Source organism: Heloderma suspectum, chromosome 13, assembly GCF_057233095.1.
Source record: "Heloderma suspectum isolate Gila_16-S chromosome 13, 16-S_ref, whole genome shotgun sequence".
NCBI lineage: Eukaryota > Metazoa > Chordata > Lepidosauria > Squamata > Helodermatidae > Heloderma > Heloderma suspectum.
Window position 1 is genome coordinate 31192275 of NC_139470.1, and position 15947 is coordinate 31208221.

At 45.6% G+C, this 15947-nt stretch overlaps 1 protein-coding gene across 1 annotated transcript in view; it reads left to right on the forward strand.

The window, feature by feature from the left end:
- The first annotated feature begins 21 nt into the window (after window positions 1–21).
- HNF1A (HNF1 homeobox A) overlaps window positions 22–15947 on the forward strand; it is a 35075-nt gene continuing 19149 nt past the window's right edge. The window contains exon 1 of the mRNA XM_084819798.1: window positions 22–616. Coding sequence (XP_084675924.1) covers window positions 282–616 — 335 coding nt within the window. The 5' untranslated portion in view covers window positions 22–281. The remainder of the gene's footprint in view (window positions 617–15947) is intronic.

Genomic DNA, 15947 nt, shown 5'->3' on the forward strand with positions numbered 1-15947 from the left:
GAACCTTGGAGAATTTGCATTGCTCCAATGTAAACAGATAGGCGAGGGTCCCTTTATCAGCACTAACTCAGGACAGTTGTGGGGGGTCTGAAGCAGCTACAGTTTTTTTTGTCTTGGGGAATTTTTGGGGGGTGGGGGTTGCAAAGGTAGAATCCGCGGCCATTTCTACTCCGCTGACGGTTGGATGTGTGACTTCAGAAACATGGTGTAGCAAAAAAGAAAGCTTGCGGAAATCACATCCAAAGCTTGGGTTCTAGGAGAAGAGGGCACAAATAAAGACCATGGTTTCAAAACTGACTCATCTTCAAGTGGAATTGCTGGGAGCACTGCTGGGATCTGGGCTAAGCAAGGAGACCCTCATCAAAGCCCTGACTGAGCCGGACCCCTACGCACACCACAGCGAAAGCCAGCAGCCTATCGGCACGGTCCAAGCAGAGAAGAGAGACCCCTGCACAGAAATCCCGGCTCTTGCTAATGGAATGGGGGAGTCTAGAATGTCCGAGGAGGAAACCTCCGATGATGGAGAAGACTTCACTCCTCCAATCATGAAGGAGCTGGAAAACCTGAGCCCAGAAGAGGCTGCTCACCAGAAAGCTGTGGTGGACAGACTATTACAGTAAGGGCATCTCCTGCCTATTGTTCCTCCCCACCCTCTCTCTCTCTCTCTCTCTCTCCCTCCTTTTTCTTCTTTCTTCCCTCTCAGTCAGTCCAACTAGCACCTTAGGGTCCCAACTGCTCTAAAGGTTCAGAGTTTGTCAGTAGCACAACTGCCTGGCAAGACCCAACTTACACTGTTCCATGTCTCATTGAGATTATTTTTTAAAAAGAATAATAAACCTAAAATTTCAGGCACATGCCAACAGAGTACCTGAAATCCAATTCAGATCAGAAGTGCTTCCATGATCAGAGAAGAACTTTGGAACACTCTCAGCAAACATCTCCCTGTTTTTGGCCGCCATTTCAGATGTTGCATGTATGATCCGGGGGTGTGGGGGAGCCATATAGAACCAAGTAGCTCCATGTAAGCCCTGAGCAAGTGGTGAACCTTCTTCAAGTAGTTTATAAAGAGTGCTGGTATTGGTGGGGATCATCAACTTAATTGTTTCCATGGTAGAGGTATCCAAGGCATTAATTGGAGTCCACAGCACTGTCAACATGAGACGTGTTACACACAACCTCAGCCTTATCTTGAATAATGTATAAGCCATCTTGTAACTGTGAAGATATACAAGTTTAAAAACTTCATGCGATCGCTCTGAGAGAGAACACACACAGAGAATTCTCTAGAAATTCATGCCAACCCTCCTTTATTCTTTCATATATAGAGCGTTTTCAGATACATGCAGCTTGATTCACTTTACTGCAGTTAAGGCTAATATTCTTATCACAACTATTAACCTACCTCAGCTCATTCAGGGATGGTGGAGGAAAACCTCCCTGTGTTTTCCAAAGTTTTTTGTACTGAATGTGTTCATTGTTTGCAAACATCTCTGATTTCAGCCATTTGTCTTAAAACCACTCCTTTACTATCCTTGGACCTTGTTATTCTGGAATGTAATGTGCAATCTTACATTTCTTACTTTGTTTTCTGCCGTTACTAACAATTAATGAGCTTCTTGAATCAAACCAAATGATTCTTTTAAAACTCCAGGCTGCTCTGAAACCTCAGAACATTTCTTAGGGACGGGGACTAGGGGTGGCTGGGGGGACGTCTCTGTACACAGGGTGACAATTCACATGAGTTTTTATTATCTGAAACGGCTCTTTGGAAAAATATGAGCTGAAAAACAACCCCTTTGGATCAAACTAAGGATCCATTTAGTCCAGCAATCTGATCCCAATGCTGAGAAAACCCAGTCCAGGCATAAAAGCAGCCACCCTCCTTTTGGGAACACATGAAAGACATTTCCGTGGATGCATTGTGTTATTGTGTGTGTGTGTGGGGGGGGTATGTGGATTCTACACACACTGTGATTCTACCAAATTAAAATCAAGAAAAAACTCTTGCAATAACCAGTATCAAGACAATGTAATCGGCTGTGCTGAGCCCAGTCACGGCAAAGGAAGGAGATGCCCTGGGTCTAAATCTTACCTGTGGGAAGGAGGAGATAGGCCTTAGGACTTCACAAATCCCTTTCTTCCTCCGTTGCTTCTTTTTTTTTCCCCCTCTCCCCCAAAATCTTCCTTTGCTTATTGTCCCTTCTTGCTGTTCATCTTCGGTGCTCACACATCCTGCGACCCCTTCTCATCTTTCCCCACCTTTCCCCGAGTCTGTATTGATCTAGGGTCAGCTTGATTTCCAGAGCCTCAGGACTGGCCTGGTTACTAATTATCCAGTAGCTTTATTATTTCTCTTTTGTCTTATAAATTTATAAACGAAAACACTCAGATAAGCTTTTTGATCATTAACTTCTGATGATTTATCAGGTGTCTCCTCTCCTCTCCTCTCACAAACGTCAGGAAAATACCTGCTCTCCTTTTCTCTCTTGTTATGAACATAGATGAAAAAAGGAAAAGAGCAAGGATCTCTCTATTAGGATTTGGGAAGGGGTATTGTGGGTCCATTCCCAAGGGGCTCCCTAGTGCTGGTGAGTTCAGATGTATCTAATCTTCAGTGAGTAGCAAAGGCTCAACATTCAAAATTTCAACAATACTTGAAGTTTTATATGGCACTTTTAAAGCATTCAGAGCACTTCATACACAGTATCCCAGCAACCCTGTAAGGTAGGTCTAAGTCCACCTGAATTCATGGCAGATGAAAGATCTGAACAGCTCACATTGAGAGCCACTACATGAGACCAGCTCTAGCCAATTTCCTTGATCTGCCCAGGCCAGAGGGTTTAACACTAGTGTTCAAATGCAGATTAGTTGTGCACTAAGGAACCAGTTAGTGCAGTTATCCAGAAGAGACAGTCATGGTTAAAACAGCCTTTGTCACCCTGGTGTCCTCTAGATGTGTTGGACTACAAATCCCTTTGGCTATGCTGTCTGGGGATGATGGGAGTTGTAATCCAAAACATCTCGAGAGCAGCAGGTTGGGGAAGACTATACCTAAGCATCCTTTTTTCTCCCTTATTGCCTCTACTATGTCTTGCTAGGGGGTATAAATATAATCTTGACACTAAGAAAAGAAATTCAAATTCGATAGTTCCAGGAAGAACACACATGCAGACTACATTTGCCACTTTGGACTTAGTCCATTTTAGTAATCTCTGTTGACCGTCTTCTCTTCTTGCTGTTCTTCCCAGTAACTGGGAAGTGCTTTCCAGTAACTGGTTTTCCTCAAAATATGTAAACCAGTAATCCTGCTCCAAGATCACTGTTCTTCCTGAGCATATATACCTTTCCTGCCCAATACAATTACTCCTGAATTCCCATCTTCCCACATGAGTGCTAATCACTTTCCCTTTGACCCTCTCTTTGTGCAGTTTTAGAATTCTGTGTTGGCATCCCTGATCTATGTTTGTATACACAGATCATCCCAGGGATGGCTCTTGGGGGTGCTGTAGGTAATTAGCCCCAGCCCTGAGCCACCATTTTGCATCTGGCTTCACCCTCCAGCCACTGTTTTGCATCTGGCTCTGGTTGGTGGACCTCAAAATTCTAGTAAAAAAAAATCAAGTAGATCCTGTAAGACTGAAGTCTGCCACCTCTGTCAAGGTGCCAAAAATGTCAGGCTATGTAATGTCGGTCCAGTCAGATGTGAGTCTGATGCATGGGCTCTGATTAGCTCAAAACAGAGACTGTCAAATTCCATATGTTGCATTTGTGGTGATCATTACTGTGACACATGATACTTAAGAACCACTGTTTGGAACTCTTTAGTGTCCATTAAAACCTGAATACATGGATGCTACATAAACTCACTTTTTTGTCCATCTAATTGTACTAACATTATTATATATTAACTCATGTTTTCAGAAATGTTAGGTGCTTCATAACATTATTAATTAAAATAATAAGAATTTTAGTTTCCCTTGCTTCCCTACTCACATTTTTAAGAAGTATACAACAGATTTGGGGGGATGTATCAGCAGTGCTGTAGGATTTAGTGGGATAATAGGCACCACCCAGCAGAAAATTCTGCTGTGCAAGCCACAGGGAAATTAACAGAAGCTGTGCAAGATCATACTACTGCCCCACAGGTCCTCCCATTCTTCTGTACTTAATGGCATCCAAAATCTGCCTCTGGATTTGGAGGTGGCTATCTCACCTCATAGTATGGCTGCTGCTGGATTAGATAACGGGAATTTTATGTGCTGCAGCTAACCATATCGTACCCTGTACCCAGCAGGACAGAATGTGAATAAACATCTGCTCCATTCCACACCATTAGTTCACTCAGCTTGCTCAAACCGTTTGGACTTTGGCCTCAGAAAATGTACTGATAACACCAAAAGTACCTAGGCAGGTTTCACAGCTGAGTAACTCCTTTCCCCAACCCTGAGGAGAGAATGGCTTTTTCCCCATAAAGGAGAGCTGGCCCCAGGTGGAACGAACAAGGAGCTAAGGTGCTGGTGGTGGGGTGACAATAAGATTCTTCTCTGGGGACAGCATGGGATGGTGAGTGTGCTGGTGGAGAAAGGAGCAAAGGCAGCATGTCCATCAGGGAGAGGCATTACACTAACCTCCAGTCAGTTCTTCAAGCATTCTCACAAGCGAAGCCAAGAATGCCATTTCACCTCCTCCAGCAGAGGCACCAATATGCCCTCTTTGAGGGCTGTTTATCTGCTAGAGCAGGTTTCAAGCAGTGTCCCCCAGAACCCCAGGGCCCCTCACAAGCTTAGCAAGAGTTCCTCTAGTCTAGGAGAAGATCAGTAATGGCAGGAAAACTCTCCTGAAAGGCAGCTTGCCCACCACTACTCACCTTACCCTGCAGCGTGCAGCCTCAAGGGAACATCGGGTGCATTCTAGGGCACGGAGGGCACCCTACAACACTCTCCGGAAACCCTTGCACTGAACAAGGGCTTGTTGGAAGACAGGCCAGTTTTGAAAGGGCTTCTGGAATTACGGAAGTCTGAAAACCACTGTGCTATGGAAAGCAGCCATTTTTAACACACACGCATTTTCTGCTCAATCTATAGTTGTGGGGAATTAAAATATAGTGTTTATCGTAATTTAAGAGAATCCCTCAGAGTTACGATTGCTGTTCCCTGAAGGAAAACATCAAAGAAAGATTTCCTTCAAGAGCAAACAAAAGATTTCATGGGAGAATCAACAGTTACAAATAATAAGCAAATCCATTTGGGAAGGCAGGATTGGGGAAGGGGAATCCTATTTTCTGAAGGAGAAGCAGGGTATGGTCTTGGGGGGGGTTGATGGGGGGGGTGAGAGCAACAGCTGCAGTTGGGGCTCTGGAATTAAATTGCAACATCGCTTCCAGGCAGTGCACAGGCCAGCCTAAACCAGACAGGGCCAAATCCAACAGACACAAAGCATGGTTGGGGGCTCTTCTTACCTTTCTTCCTCTCTGTCTCTTCCAAGTCCAATTTATTCAGTGGAATCAACAAGGATGCAGCCTCCAGGGTCAAAGACCAGGAAAGGTGGCAGAGGTGGTGATCTTGAGTCCAGACTTGGTCCAAGGCAGGAATCCCAAATTAGCTTTCAAAGGGATCAAAGGTCCTTCTTGTGCTTAGGAAGGGATTCTAAAATCCATCAGTCCTATTGCCCAGGGGAGTGGTGGGGGATTGAGGGGGGGGAGGGAGTGTAAAGAATTAAGAGCAAGGTTAAGGGGGGGGGGTAAACGAAAGGAAAAGGGGAAAACATAGGCAAAAAGATCATCACGAATGGAACCCGAATGTTGCATTCTCAGTTCTCAGGATTGGGTTTTCTTTTAATGCTAACAACTTGATATTTACTTTCCATTTAAATTTGAGATGCTGCTATAAATTATCAACCAGGCTCTTGTTCCCTTTGAGTTTATAACTAACTACCTGGGTTACTTATTGTTCAGGTAACAAAAGGGAGGTGAGAAAGCCCTTAAATAGTGACCGCAGAACCTAGCAAAAAGGGAGGCTTGAACCAGAGCGGCAACCCTGCCCTCAGAGGGGAAAGAGAGTCAGGGAGGGAGAATCGTTACTGAGGGGAGCTGAAGCAGATGCCTGCAGGCCGAGGCCTAGTGGGCAAGAGGGAGCCTGCGTGACAGTGAACACTTATGGTCGCCACGCCAATGCCACTGGACATCGCCCAGCAGAAGAGTAGCTCAGAAGAAATCCACGTCAAGTGTTCAAAATAAGGCTGTGAATGTGATATGTAGAATCAGTACATGCAAGGGAGCTGATGGGAAATCATAGGTAAATACTGAGTATGTTGGATTCCCATTGTTTACCACATGCATTCCTCCTGGCATCAGGTTCTTCCTCTCTTCACTGATCAAATGTGCATTTTCTCCCCCATATCCCCTCCCCTCTGATATTTTCACATCTTTGGCTCAGGCCTAGCTCAAGACATTGCGCCACCTCATTTCGCTTCCCAGCATCCTTCGCAGTGTTGCACAGGATCCTGGGACAACACTGCCAGCATTCCACATGGCTTTTTCAGGGACATCCCTCCACATTTTGTCTCCACAAGATGTTGTGCCAACATAATTGAGATTACCTTTGGAACACGTGGCCATGTTTGTGTGTTTGTTGCCCTCCTCCACTGATCTTTATTCCTGCATTTTCATAATTGCTTGCATCAGTTGCTCTATTGTTCACTTGAATATTAGCAATCTTTTGTGAACCGACCAGAGAGCTTCGGCTATTGGGCGCTATAGAAATAAATAAAATAAAATTTAGCCAGAGGCAGAATTGGCAGGTTTGTGGCTGGCGGCTTACACTGCATATTAGCTCCTTAAACTTGCACTTTGTGTTCATCTGGACTCCTTCCCACTCAAGGTACCCCGGCCCAAATTACTAACATGGATTAGAATCCACTTTCCCCCCATAAGCATGCATGGGAGGGTGGAAAATGCCTACCCTTGAACAAGCTGCCTTGTGTATACAACAGTGTATCTACAAGTTTTGCCACTTGTATGGCAAAACATCTGGAGAGCTGCAACTCCCATCATCCCTCACCATTGGCTATGCTGGCTAAGGCAGCATAGATGGGAGTTGTAGGCCAAAATATCTGGAGGGCCACAAGTGGCCCATCCCTGGCCTAAGGAGATTATAAGCATTTTGCACTTTTAGAAGACGGCCAGTTGCAAAGGGGAAAACCTGTCTCAAGAGAAAGTACCTTCATCTACTGAGATGTCTTATAAACAAACAGCTCAAATTAGGAAAATCCAGGCCTTTTGCAAAGGGCAGAATGATGCACAGCAGAGCGAAGCGACTATGACTAACTGCTGTGGATATACCTGCGCAGCATAAGGAAGGGAGAGGATGCCGAGCTAGCAGGTGCAGACTTTGTCCTCATTATTGGCTGCTTTTGGCAATCTGCCCAGCCCTCCTGGCTCCACCCAGAAGACTTTTATAGTTTTGCACCCAGCAACCCACCCTGAAGCACACAACTGTTGCTTACTACAGTTTGGGGAAGTTAAAAACAGACTGGGGTCATTCCCAGTGCAATCAGTTGCTTAGGTGTTCCATCTGGCGCAGGCACTATCTAAAAGTCAGATGCTCCTCAACATAAAAGACCTATAAATGGTTTTTGGAACTGAAAGGGAATTAGGCAAATGCATGGAGGCTACTAGTCATGCTGGCCATATGTTTCCTCCAGAGTAACAGAGGCACCATGCCTCTGAATACCAGTTGCTGGAGTACATGAGCAGAGTGTGCTGTTGCTTGATGGGCATCTGCCACTGTGCAAACAGAATGCTGGACTAGAATGGCCTTTGGCCTGACCCAGCATCAGGGCTCTTACGTTCTTATAAACCTGTCCTAAAAATCATGGAATTCATAAAGCCAGATTTTGGGAGTATCAAAAGCAGAAGAGATTTGATTCAGTCTTTGGTTTAAGGTTGGTTTGAAGCTCTTCCCACTCACGGGCCCTGTCTAAATGCTGAAAACATGGTACTATTATTCACACAATACAGAAGAGCATAATGAGTGGGAGGCTGGAAAGCCAAGAGACACAAGACAGATCAGCGGAGATTTGCCCAAGCAAGGAGCTACCGCATGCCACGCTTCAGCACCAAAAATATAAAAAGAGTAGAGTGAGGCAACCCATTGTGAGTATAGGTGATTTCCAAGTTCAGATAGAGGAAGCTGTTTTTATATGTTCCCCCAAGATGCAAGTGGGAGCTGTGCATACAAATTAATGGTGAAATCCAAGTTTTTACTGTAGCTGTGATTTGGCACCAGCATTTTACTGTAGCTCTGATTGGGCACCTCCTCCCCCTGCCTCCCCCACCCTGAACAGAGAGGAATTTGTGTTCTTTCTAACTTTCATCTTATTTCATGCGAAAAAACTGGTTAAAAAAAATCCAAAATCCACACTTGGGCAATACCTTTATGAGGACCAACCAAAATGTCACAAAAGATTGTGCAAGCTTTCAAGTTTTCCAGAAATCTTAATAAGTTCTGGAGAACTTGAAAGTTTGTGCAATCTTCTGTTGCATTTTGGCACAAGAGTTGGGCATTGGTGTAGATTTGGATTTTCCCCCCCTCATGGACCAATGCAGCTATCTTTGCTTTTTTATATTGTAGGCTACATATGTTGCAGGTTAGGGGAACTGAGGCTGAGAGATACTACAGCCCTGCAGCGTAGTCTAGTGGTAATATTCCTGGTTGGGCGTCTGGCTGAGTTTGAGAGTGGTTCACAACAACCATCCAGTGTAGCCCAGTGGTGTTATATCCTTATTACAGTTTGTGGATTAGGTTGAGGCTAGGATAAGAGCATAAAACAATGCTGGAATATAGCCCAATGTTGATATTTCAGGTTAGAGATGGGGCTAATGCTGGTTTCGACTTCCAGCAAAAAATCCCCCATAAAGACTACCACATAGGTTGCTCCAAAAGTCAGTCTACTTAAATTGTCCTCACAGGCCCCCCACCCAACCCAAATCCAGCACTCAATTGCATGCCTGCACTCAGTTAGCTTGCATGCAGCTGTATCGTGAAATTATTCCAGAGTTAGAAAGCACAAGGATTCCTGCCCCTGCTGCTAACTTTGGTTCTTGGTGGATATGCCAGCATGCTAAAAATTATAGATTTTTCCATCGATTTATTTGGGTGGCTCTCACTTTTGCCACAGGGCAGGGAGGAGAAGAAAAGTTATACTGAAATTGGCTCTGTACCATTATAAGTCTATGCACTTCAGCAGGGGACACTTCTGTAGCTACCAGCTCCACAGGGGTTGGATGACACAAGGGATGCTTCCAGACAAGGCTTTTATTATGCAGTCACCCTTCCTCATGCAAATAATTTTATGGCCAATCCAGATGTTTTTGTTGTTGTTCAGTCGTTCAGTCGTGTCTGACTCTTCGTGACCCCATGGACCATAGCACGCCAGGCCTTCCTGTCCTGCACACTCTCCCGGAGTGTGCTCAGGTTCATATTCATTGCATCGGTGATGCTATCTAGCCATCTCATCCTCTGCCGTCCCCTTCCCCTTTTGCCTTCAGTCTTTCCCAGCAACAAGGTCTTTTCCAGAGAGTTTTCTCTTCGCATTAGGTGGCCAAAATATTTGAGCTTCAGCTTCAGTATCTGTCCTTCCAATGAGCACTCAGGGTTGATTTCCTTTAGGATGGACTGATTTGACCTCCTTGCAGTCCAGGGGACTCGTAAGAGTCTTCTCCAGCACCACAGTTCGAAAGCATCAATTCTTCGGTGCTCAGCCTTCCTTATAGTCCAGCTCTCACAGCCATACATTACTACTGGGAAAACCATAGCTTTGATTAGACGGACCTTTGTTGGCAAGGTGATGTCTCTGCTTCTTACTATGCTGTCTAGGTTTGCCATAGCTTTCCTCCCAAGGAGCAAGCGTCTTTTAATTTCATGGCTACAGTCACCGTCTGCGGTGATCTTGGAGCCCAAGAAAGTAAAATCTGTCACTGCTTCCATTTCTTCCCCTTCTATATGCCTGGAAGTGATAGGGCCAGATGCCATGATCTTAGTTTTTTTAATGTTGAGTTTCAAACCAGCTTTTGCACTCTCCTCTTTCACCCTCAACAAGAGGCTCTTTAGATCCTCTTCACTTTCTGCCATTAGGGTGGTATCGTCTGCAGATGTTATCACCTTCCATTTGTAACCCTCCTGTGTTTTCCCACCACTTCTTCAATCTTCATTCTTTTCACAAAAATATCAGTTGAGGAAAAGATGGACTAAATGCACAGTGTCTTGTGATTGACAGTGCTAGGAGCAATCGGTCGAGAAGCCCCCAAGGAGCCAGCAGAGTTTCACTATAAAGCACTCTTTGGAACAAAAAGGATACATGTGCATTCAGATGCACAAAGAAAAACAGCGTGTGCAGCAGTATAGAAGAACTATGCCTTCGCTTTTACTCACCGATGTACAAGGCATGCTGTTGGTTGAGCCCGAGTGGCTCGCATAAGTATTCACCCCACTTTGACTTTTCCACATTTTCTTGTGTTACAACCTGGAATTAAAATGGATTTAATGGCATTTTAACAATTTGATTTACACAACATACTTAACACTTTGAGGGTGCAAAATATTTTTACTGTGGCACAAAAGTTAATTAAACAAAACTAATCCGGCATTTGTTGGTTGCATAAGTATCCTCCCCACCCACCCCCGCCGAGTCAATACTTGGTAGAATCACCTTTGGCAGCAATCACAGCTTTGGCAGCTGTGAGTCTTTCGGGGTAAGTCTCTACCAGCTTTGTGTGTCTAGATCCTACAATTTTTGCCCATTCTTCTTGGCAAAATTGCCCAAGCTCTGTCAGGCTGGATGGGGATCGTTGGTGAACAGCGGTTTTCAAGTCTTGCCACAGATTCTCAATTGGATTGAGGTCCGAGCTTTGACTGGACATTCAGGTTCTTAAACCACTCCAGTGTAACTTTGGCTGTGTGTTTAAGGTCATTGTCCTGCTGGAAGGAGAACCTCCGCCCCAGTCCCAGGGACCTGCAGACTTTTCCTCTAGAATTGCCCTGTATTTGGCTCCATCCATCTGGCCCTCAGTTTCCCAGTCCCTGCTGATGAAGAGCATCCCCACAGCATGATGCTGCCACCACCATGCTTCATCATGGGGATGGTGTTCTCAGGGTGATGAGCACTGTTGGCTTTGCGCCACACTCAGTGTTTTGTGGTAAGGCCCAAAAGTTCAATTTTAGTCTCATCAGATCAGATAACCTTTTCCCACATTTTGTGTGTTGCCCACATGCCTTTTGGCAAAATCTGAATGGGATTTGATTTTTTTCCCCCCAGCAATGGCTTTCTTCTCGCCACTGTTCCATAAAGCCCAGCTTTGAGGAGCATCCGGGTGACAGTTATCCTATGGATGGTTTCTCAGCTGTGGATCTCTCCCAGCTCCTTCAGAGATAGGATTGGCTTCTTGGTTGCTTCTCAGACTAATGCCCTCCTTATCCGATCACTGTTTTGGTGGTTTGGTGGATTTATTTATTTATTTCATAGAATAGTAGTAGGGTTGGAAGGGGCCTACAAGGCCATCGAGTCCAACCCCCTTTATTTATAAATATTTATTTATTTATGTATTTATGTATTAATTAAATTTATTAATCGCCCATCTGGCTGGTCACCCAGCCACTCTGGGCGATGTACAGCATATAATAAAACAGTTTAAAACAATAAAATTCTACAATAAAAACATTTTCTAAAATACCCTAACCCACCCCAAATGCCTGCCTGAACAACCATGTTTTTAATGCACGGCAGAAGCTCATTAAAGAGGGGGCATGGCGGAGTTCCCTAGGGAAGAAGTTCCACAGAGTGGGGGCCACCACAGAAAAGGCCCTCTTCCTCATCCCCACCAGTCTAGCTGTCCTGGCTGATGGGACAGAGAGAAGGCCATCCAAGGCTGATCTTGTTAAGTGGCCTGTCTGGTGTTGCTGGAGGCACTCCTTAAGATAGGCTGGGCCGGAACCATATAGGGTTTTAAAGGTCAAAACCAACACCTTAAATTTGGCCCGGAAAACAACTGGTAACCAGTGCAACTCCTTCAGCACTGGAATTATGTGATCTTGCCGGCAGCTGCCTTTAATCAGGCGAGCCGCCGCGTTCTGTACCAGCTGCAGCTTCCGAACCATCTTCAAGGGTAACCCCATGTAGAGCGCATTACAGTAATCTAAATGAGAGGAGACCAGGGCATGTACTACTGATGGGAGCAGATGGTCGGGAAGGAAGAGATGCAGCCGCCATATCAGATGGAGTTGATACAGCACTGTCTGGCTCACAGCTGACACCTGAGCCTCCATGGACAGCTGGGAGTCTAAGATGACCCCCAAGCTGTGGACCTGGTCTTTCAAGGGTAGCTGTACCCCATTCAACACCAGGTCAACATCCCCTTCTTCATCAGCCTCCTCTTGTCTCCCACCAAAAGTACCTCGGTCTTGTCAGGGTTCAGCTTCAGCTTATTCCTCCCCATCCAGCCACTCACCGTCTCCAGACATTTGGACAGGGATTCTACGGCCATCCTTGGTGAAGATTTGAACAAGAGGTAGAGCTGCGTGTCATCTGCATATTGATGACACCGCACCCCAAACCTCCTGATGATAGCCCCCAGCGGCTTCACATAGATGTTAAATAGCATCGGGGAGAGGATGGAACCCTGTGGCACCCCACAAGTGAGTGGCCACAGGGCCGAAACCTCCTCTCCCAGTGCTACCCTCTGGTACCTGCCGGAGAGGAAGGACCGGAACCACTGCAATACGGTGTCTCCGATGCCCAACCCCTCCAGGCGGTCCAGGAGGATACCGTGTTCAACGGTATCAAAAGCTGCTGAGAGGTTGAGGAGAACAAGGAAGGAGCATTCACCCCTATCCAGAGCCCTCCTCATATCATCCACCAAGGCGACCAAGGCCGTTTCTGTCCCATGCCCAAGCCTGAAGCCCGACTGAAATGGGTCTAGATAATCGGTTTCTTCCAAGTGTGCCTTCAACTGCATTGCCATCACCCGCTCAATCACCTTGCCCCAAAATGGCAGATTTGAGACTGGGCAAAAGTTGTTCAGAACTTGGGGATCCAAGGAGGGCTTCTTTAAGAGCGGTCTTATCACTGCCTCCTTGAGGGCTGATGGCATCACTCCCTCCTCAAGGGAGACGTTCACCACCACCCTGATCCCCTCACCCAGTCTCTCTCCGCAGCCCATAATGAGCCAAGATGGGCAAGGATCAAGTAAGCAGGTGGTCGACCTTACAGATGAAAGCACCTTGTCCACTTCATCAGAAGGAAGAAGCTGGAACCGATCCCACAAAACCGGTTTGCCACAGGATGACCTTCTCTAGGCAGAGTTGTGGTTGTGCCATATTCTTTCAGTTTTGTAATAATGGATTTAACGGTGCTCTGGGAGATGTTCATAGTTTGGGATTTTTTTAAATAATCCAACCCTGATTGGTGCTTCTCCAGAACTTTATCCCGGACTTGTTTTGATAGCTCCTTGGTCTTCATGATGCTGTTAGTTTAGATATGCTGTCTAACAAACTCTGGGGCCTTCCAGAAACAGGTGTTTTTAATCTGAGATCATGTGACACAGAGATGACTTAGTGGATCAAATAGAAGTTACAGGAACTCTGGGGGAAAGCGACCATGTTGCACTTGAGTTCTTGGTTCTAAGGGAAGCAAAAGCCGAGTGTAGACAAACACGTGCCCTGGATTTTAGGAAAGCTGATTTTAATAAACTCAGAACAATGATCAGTAAGGTCCCATGGCAAGCGACGCTAACGAGAAAAGGAGTCCGAGATGGGTGGGAGCTTTTAAAAAAGGAAATTCTCAAGGCACAATTAAAAACAATTCCAACAAGAAGAAAAGGTGGAAGACAACAGAAGAAGCCAGTGTGGCTTCACAAAAAGCTTAGAGATGATCTGAAAACAAAAAAGGACACATATAGGAAATGGAAAGAAGGCCAAGCAACAAAGGAAGAGTACAGGCAGGTAGCACAGAATTGCAGGGATGGTGTCAGGAAGGCTAAAGCTGAGAATGAGCTGAGGCTAGTGAGGGATGCTAAAAGCAACAAAAAAGCTTTCTTCAGTGACGTGCATAGTAAAAGGCAGAGGAAAGAAATGGTTGTTCAGCTATTAAATAAGGATGGCAAAAGGATAACAGAGGACAAAGAAAAGGCAGAGGTGCTCAATTCCTACTTTGGCTCAGTCTTCTCCCAAAAGAGGCTCTATGACCCCCCTGGCAAAGGCGAAGTACAGGCTGAAGGGGCAGGATTGCAGCTTGAGATCGATAGGCAAATGGTCAAGGAACACCTAATTACTTGGAATGAGTTCAAATCTCCAGGGCCAGATGAACTGCATCCTAGAGTCATAAAGGAAGTGGCAGAAGAACTCTCAGAACAGCTGTCTATTCTCTTTGAGCAATCATGGAGGGCGGGGGAAGTGCCAGATGACTGGAGGAGGGCTAATGTTGTCCCTATCTTCAAAAAGGGCAAAAAGGAGGAACCTGGGAACTACAGACCAGTCAGTCTGACGTCAATCCCTGGGAAAATTCTGGAGCAGATCATAAAGCAATCCATCTGGAAGCACCTTGAAAACAATGCAATGATTACTCAAATCCAACATGGATTTGTCAAGAATAAGTCCTGCCAGACAAATCTGATCTAATTTTTTTATCAAGTCACCTCCCTTGTGGACCGTGGGAATGCTGTAGACATAATATCCCTCAACTTCAGCAAAGCTTTCGACAAAGTGCCCCATGATCTCCTGATGAGCAAACTAGCTCAAAGTGGGCTAGATGAAACAACGATCTGGTAGATCCACAGTTGGCTACAGAACTGGACTCAAAGAGTGCTTATCAATGGGACCTTCTCAAACTGGGGAGAGGTAATGAGTGGGGTACCGCAGGGCTCAGGCCCAGTGCTCTTCAACATCTTTATTAATGGCTTGGAGGAGGAGGTGCAGGGAATGCTGATCAAATTTGCAGATGACACAAAATTGGGCGGGATAGCTAATACTTTGGAAGACAGAATCAAAATTCAAAGTGATCTGGTTAGACTGGAGTGCTGGGCAGAAAACAACAGAATTACATTGAATAGGGATAAATGCCAAGTTCTGCACCTAGAAAAAGAAACCAAATGCACAGTTACAAGACGGGGGATACGTGGCTCAACAACACTACAAGCGAGAAGGATCTTGGAATTGTTGTCGATCACAAGCTGAATATGAGCCAACAATGGGATGTAGCTGCAAAAAAGGCAAATGCTCTTTTGGGTGCATTAATAGAAGCATCGCTTCCAAATCCCGGGAAGTATTAGTTCCCCTCTATTCAGCACTGGTTAGGCCTCATCTGGAGTACTGTGTCCATTTCTGGGCACCACACTTTAAGAAGGATGCAGACAAACTGGAGAGGGTTCAGAGGAGGGCAACAAAGATGATCAGGGGACTGGAAACAAAGCTCTATGAGGTGAGACTGAAAGAACTGGGCATGTTTAGCCTTGAGAAGAGAAGACTGAGGGGAGATCTGATAGCGCTCTTCAAAGGTTGTCACAGAGAGGAAGGCCAGGATCTCTTCTCGATCATCCCAGAGTGCAGGACACGGAATAATGGGCTCAAGTGACAGGAAGCCAGATTCCGGCTGAACATCAGGAAAAAACTTCCTGTTAGAGCAAGACGACAATGGAACCAATTACTTAGGGAGGCGGTGGGCTCTCCCACACTGGAAGCGTTCAAGACGAGGCTGGACAGCCATCTGTCAGGAATGCTGACTTGGATTCCTGCATTGAGCAGGGGGTTGGACTCGATAGCCTTGTAGGCCCCTTCCAACCCTACTATTTTATAATTCTATGATTTTATGACTTGCACATAGGTGGACTGAATTCAACTAATTATGTGACTTCTGAAGGTAGTTGGTTGCACCAGAGCTTATTCAGGGGTGTCACAGCA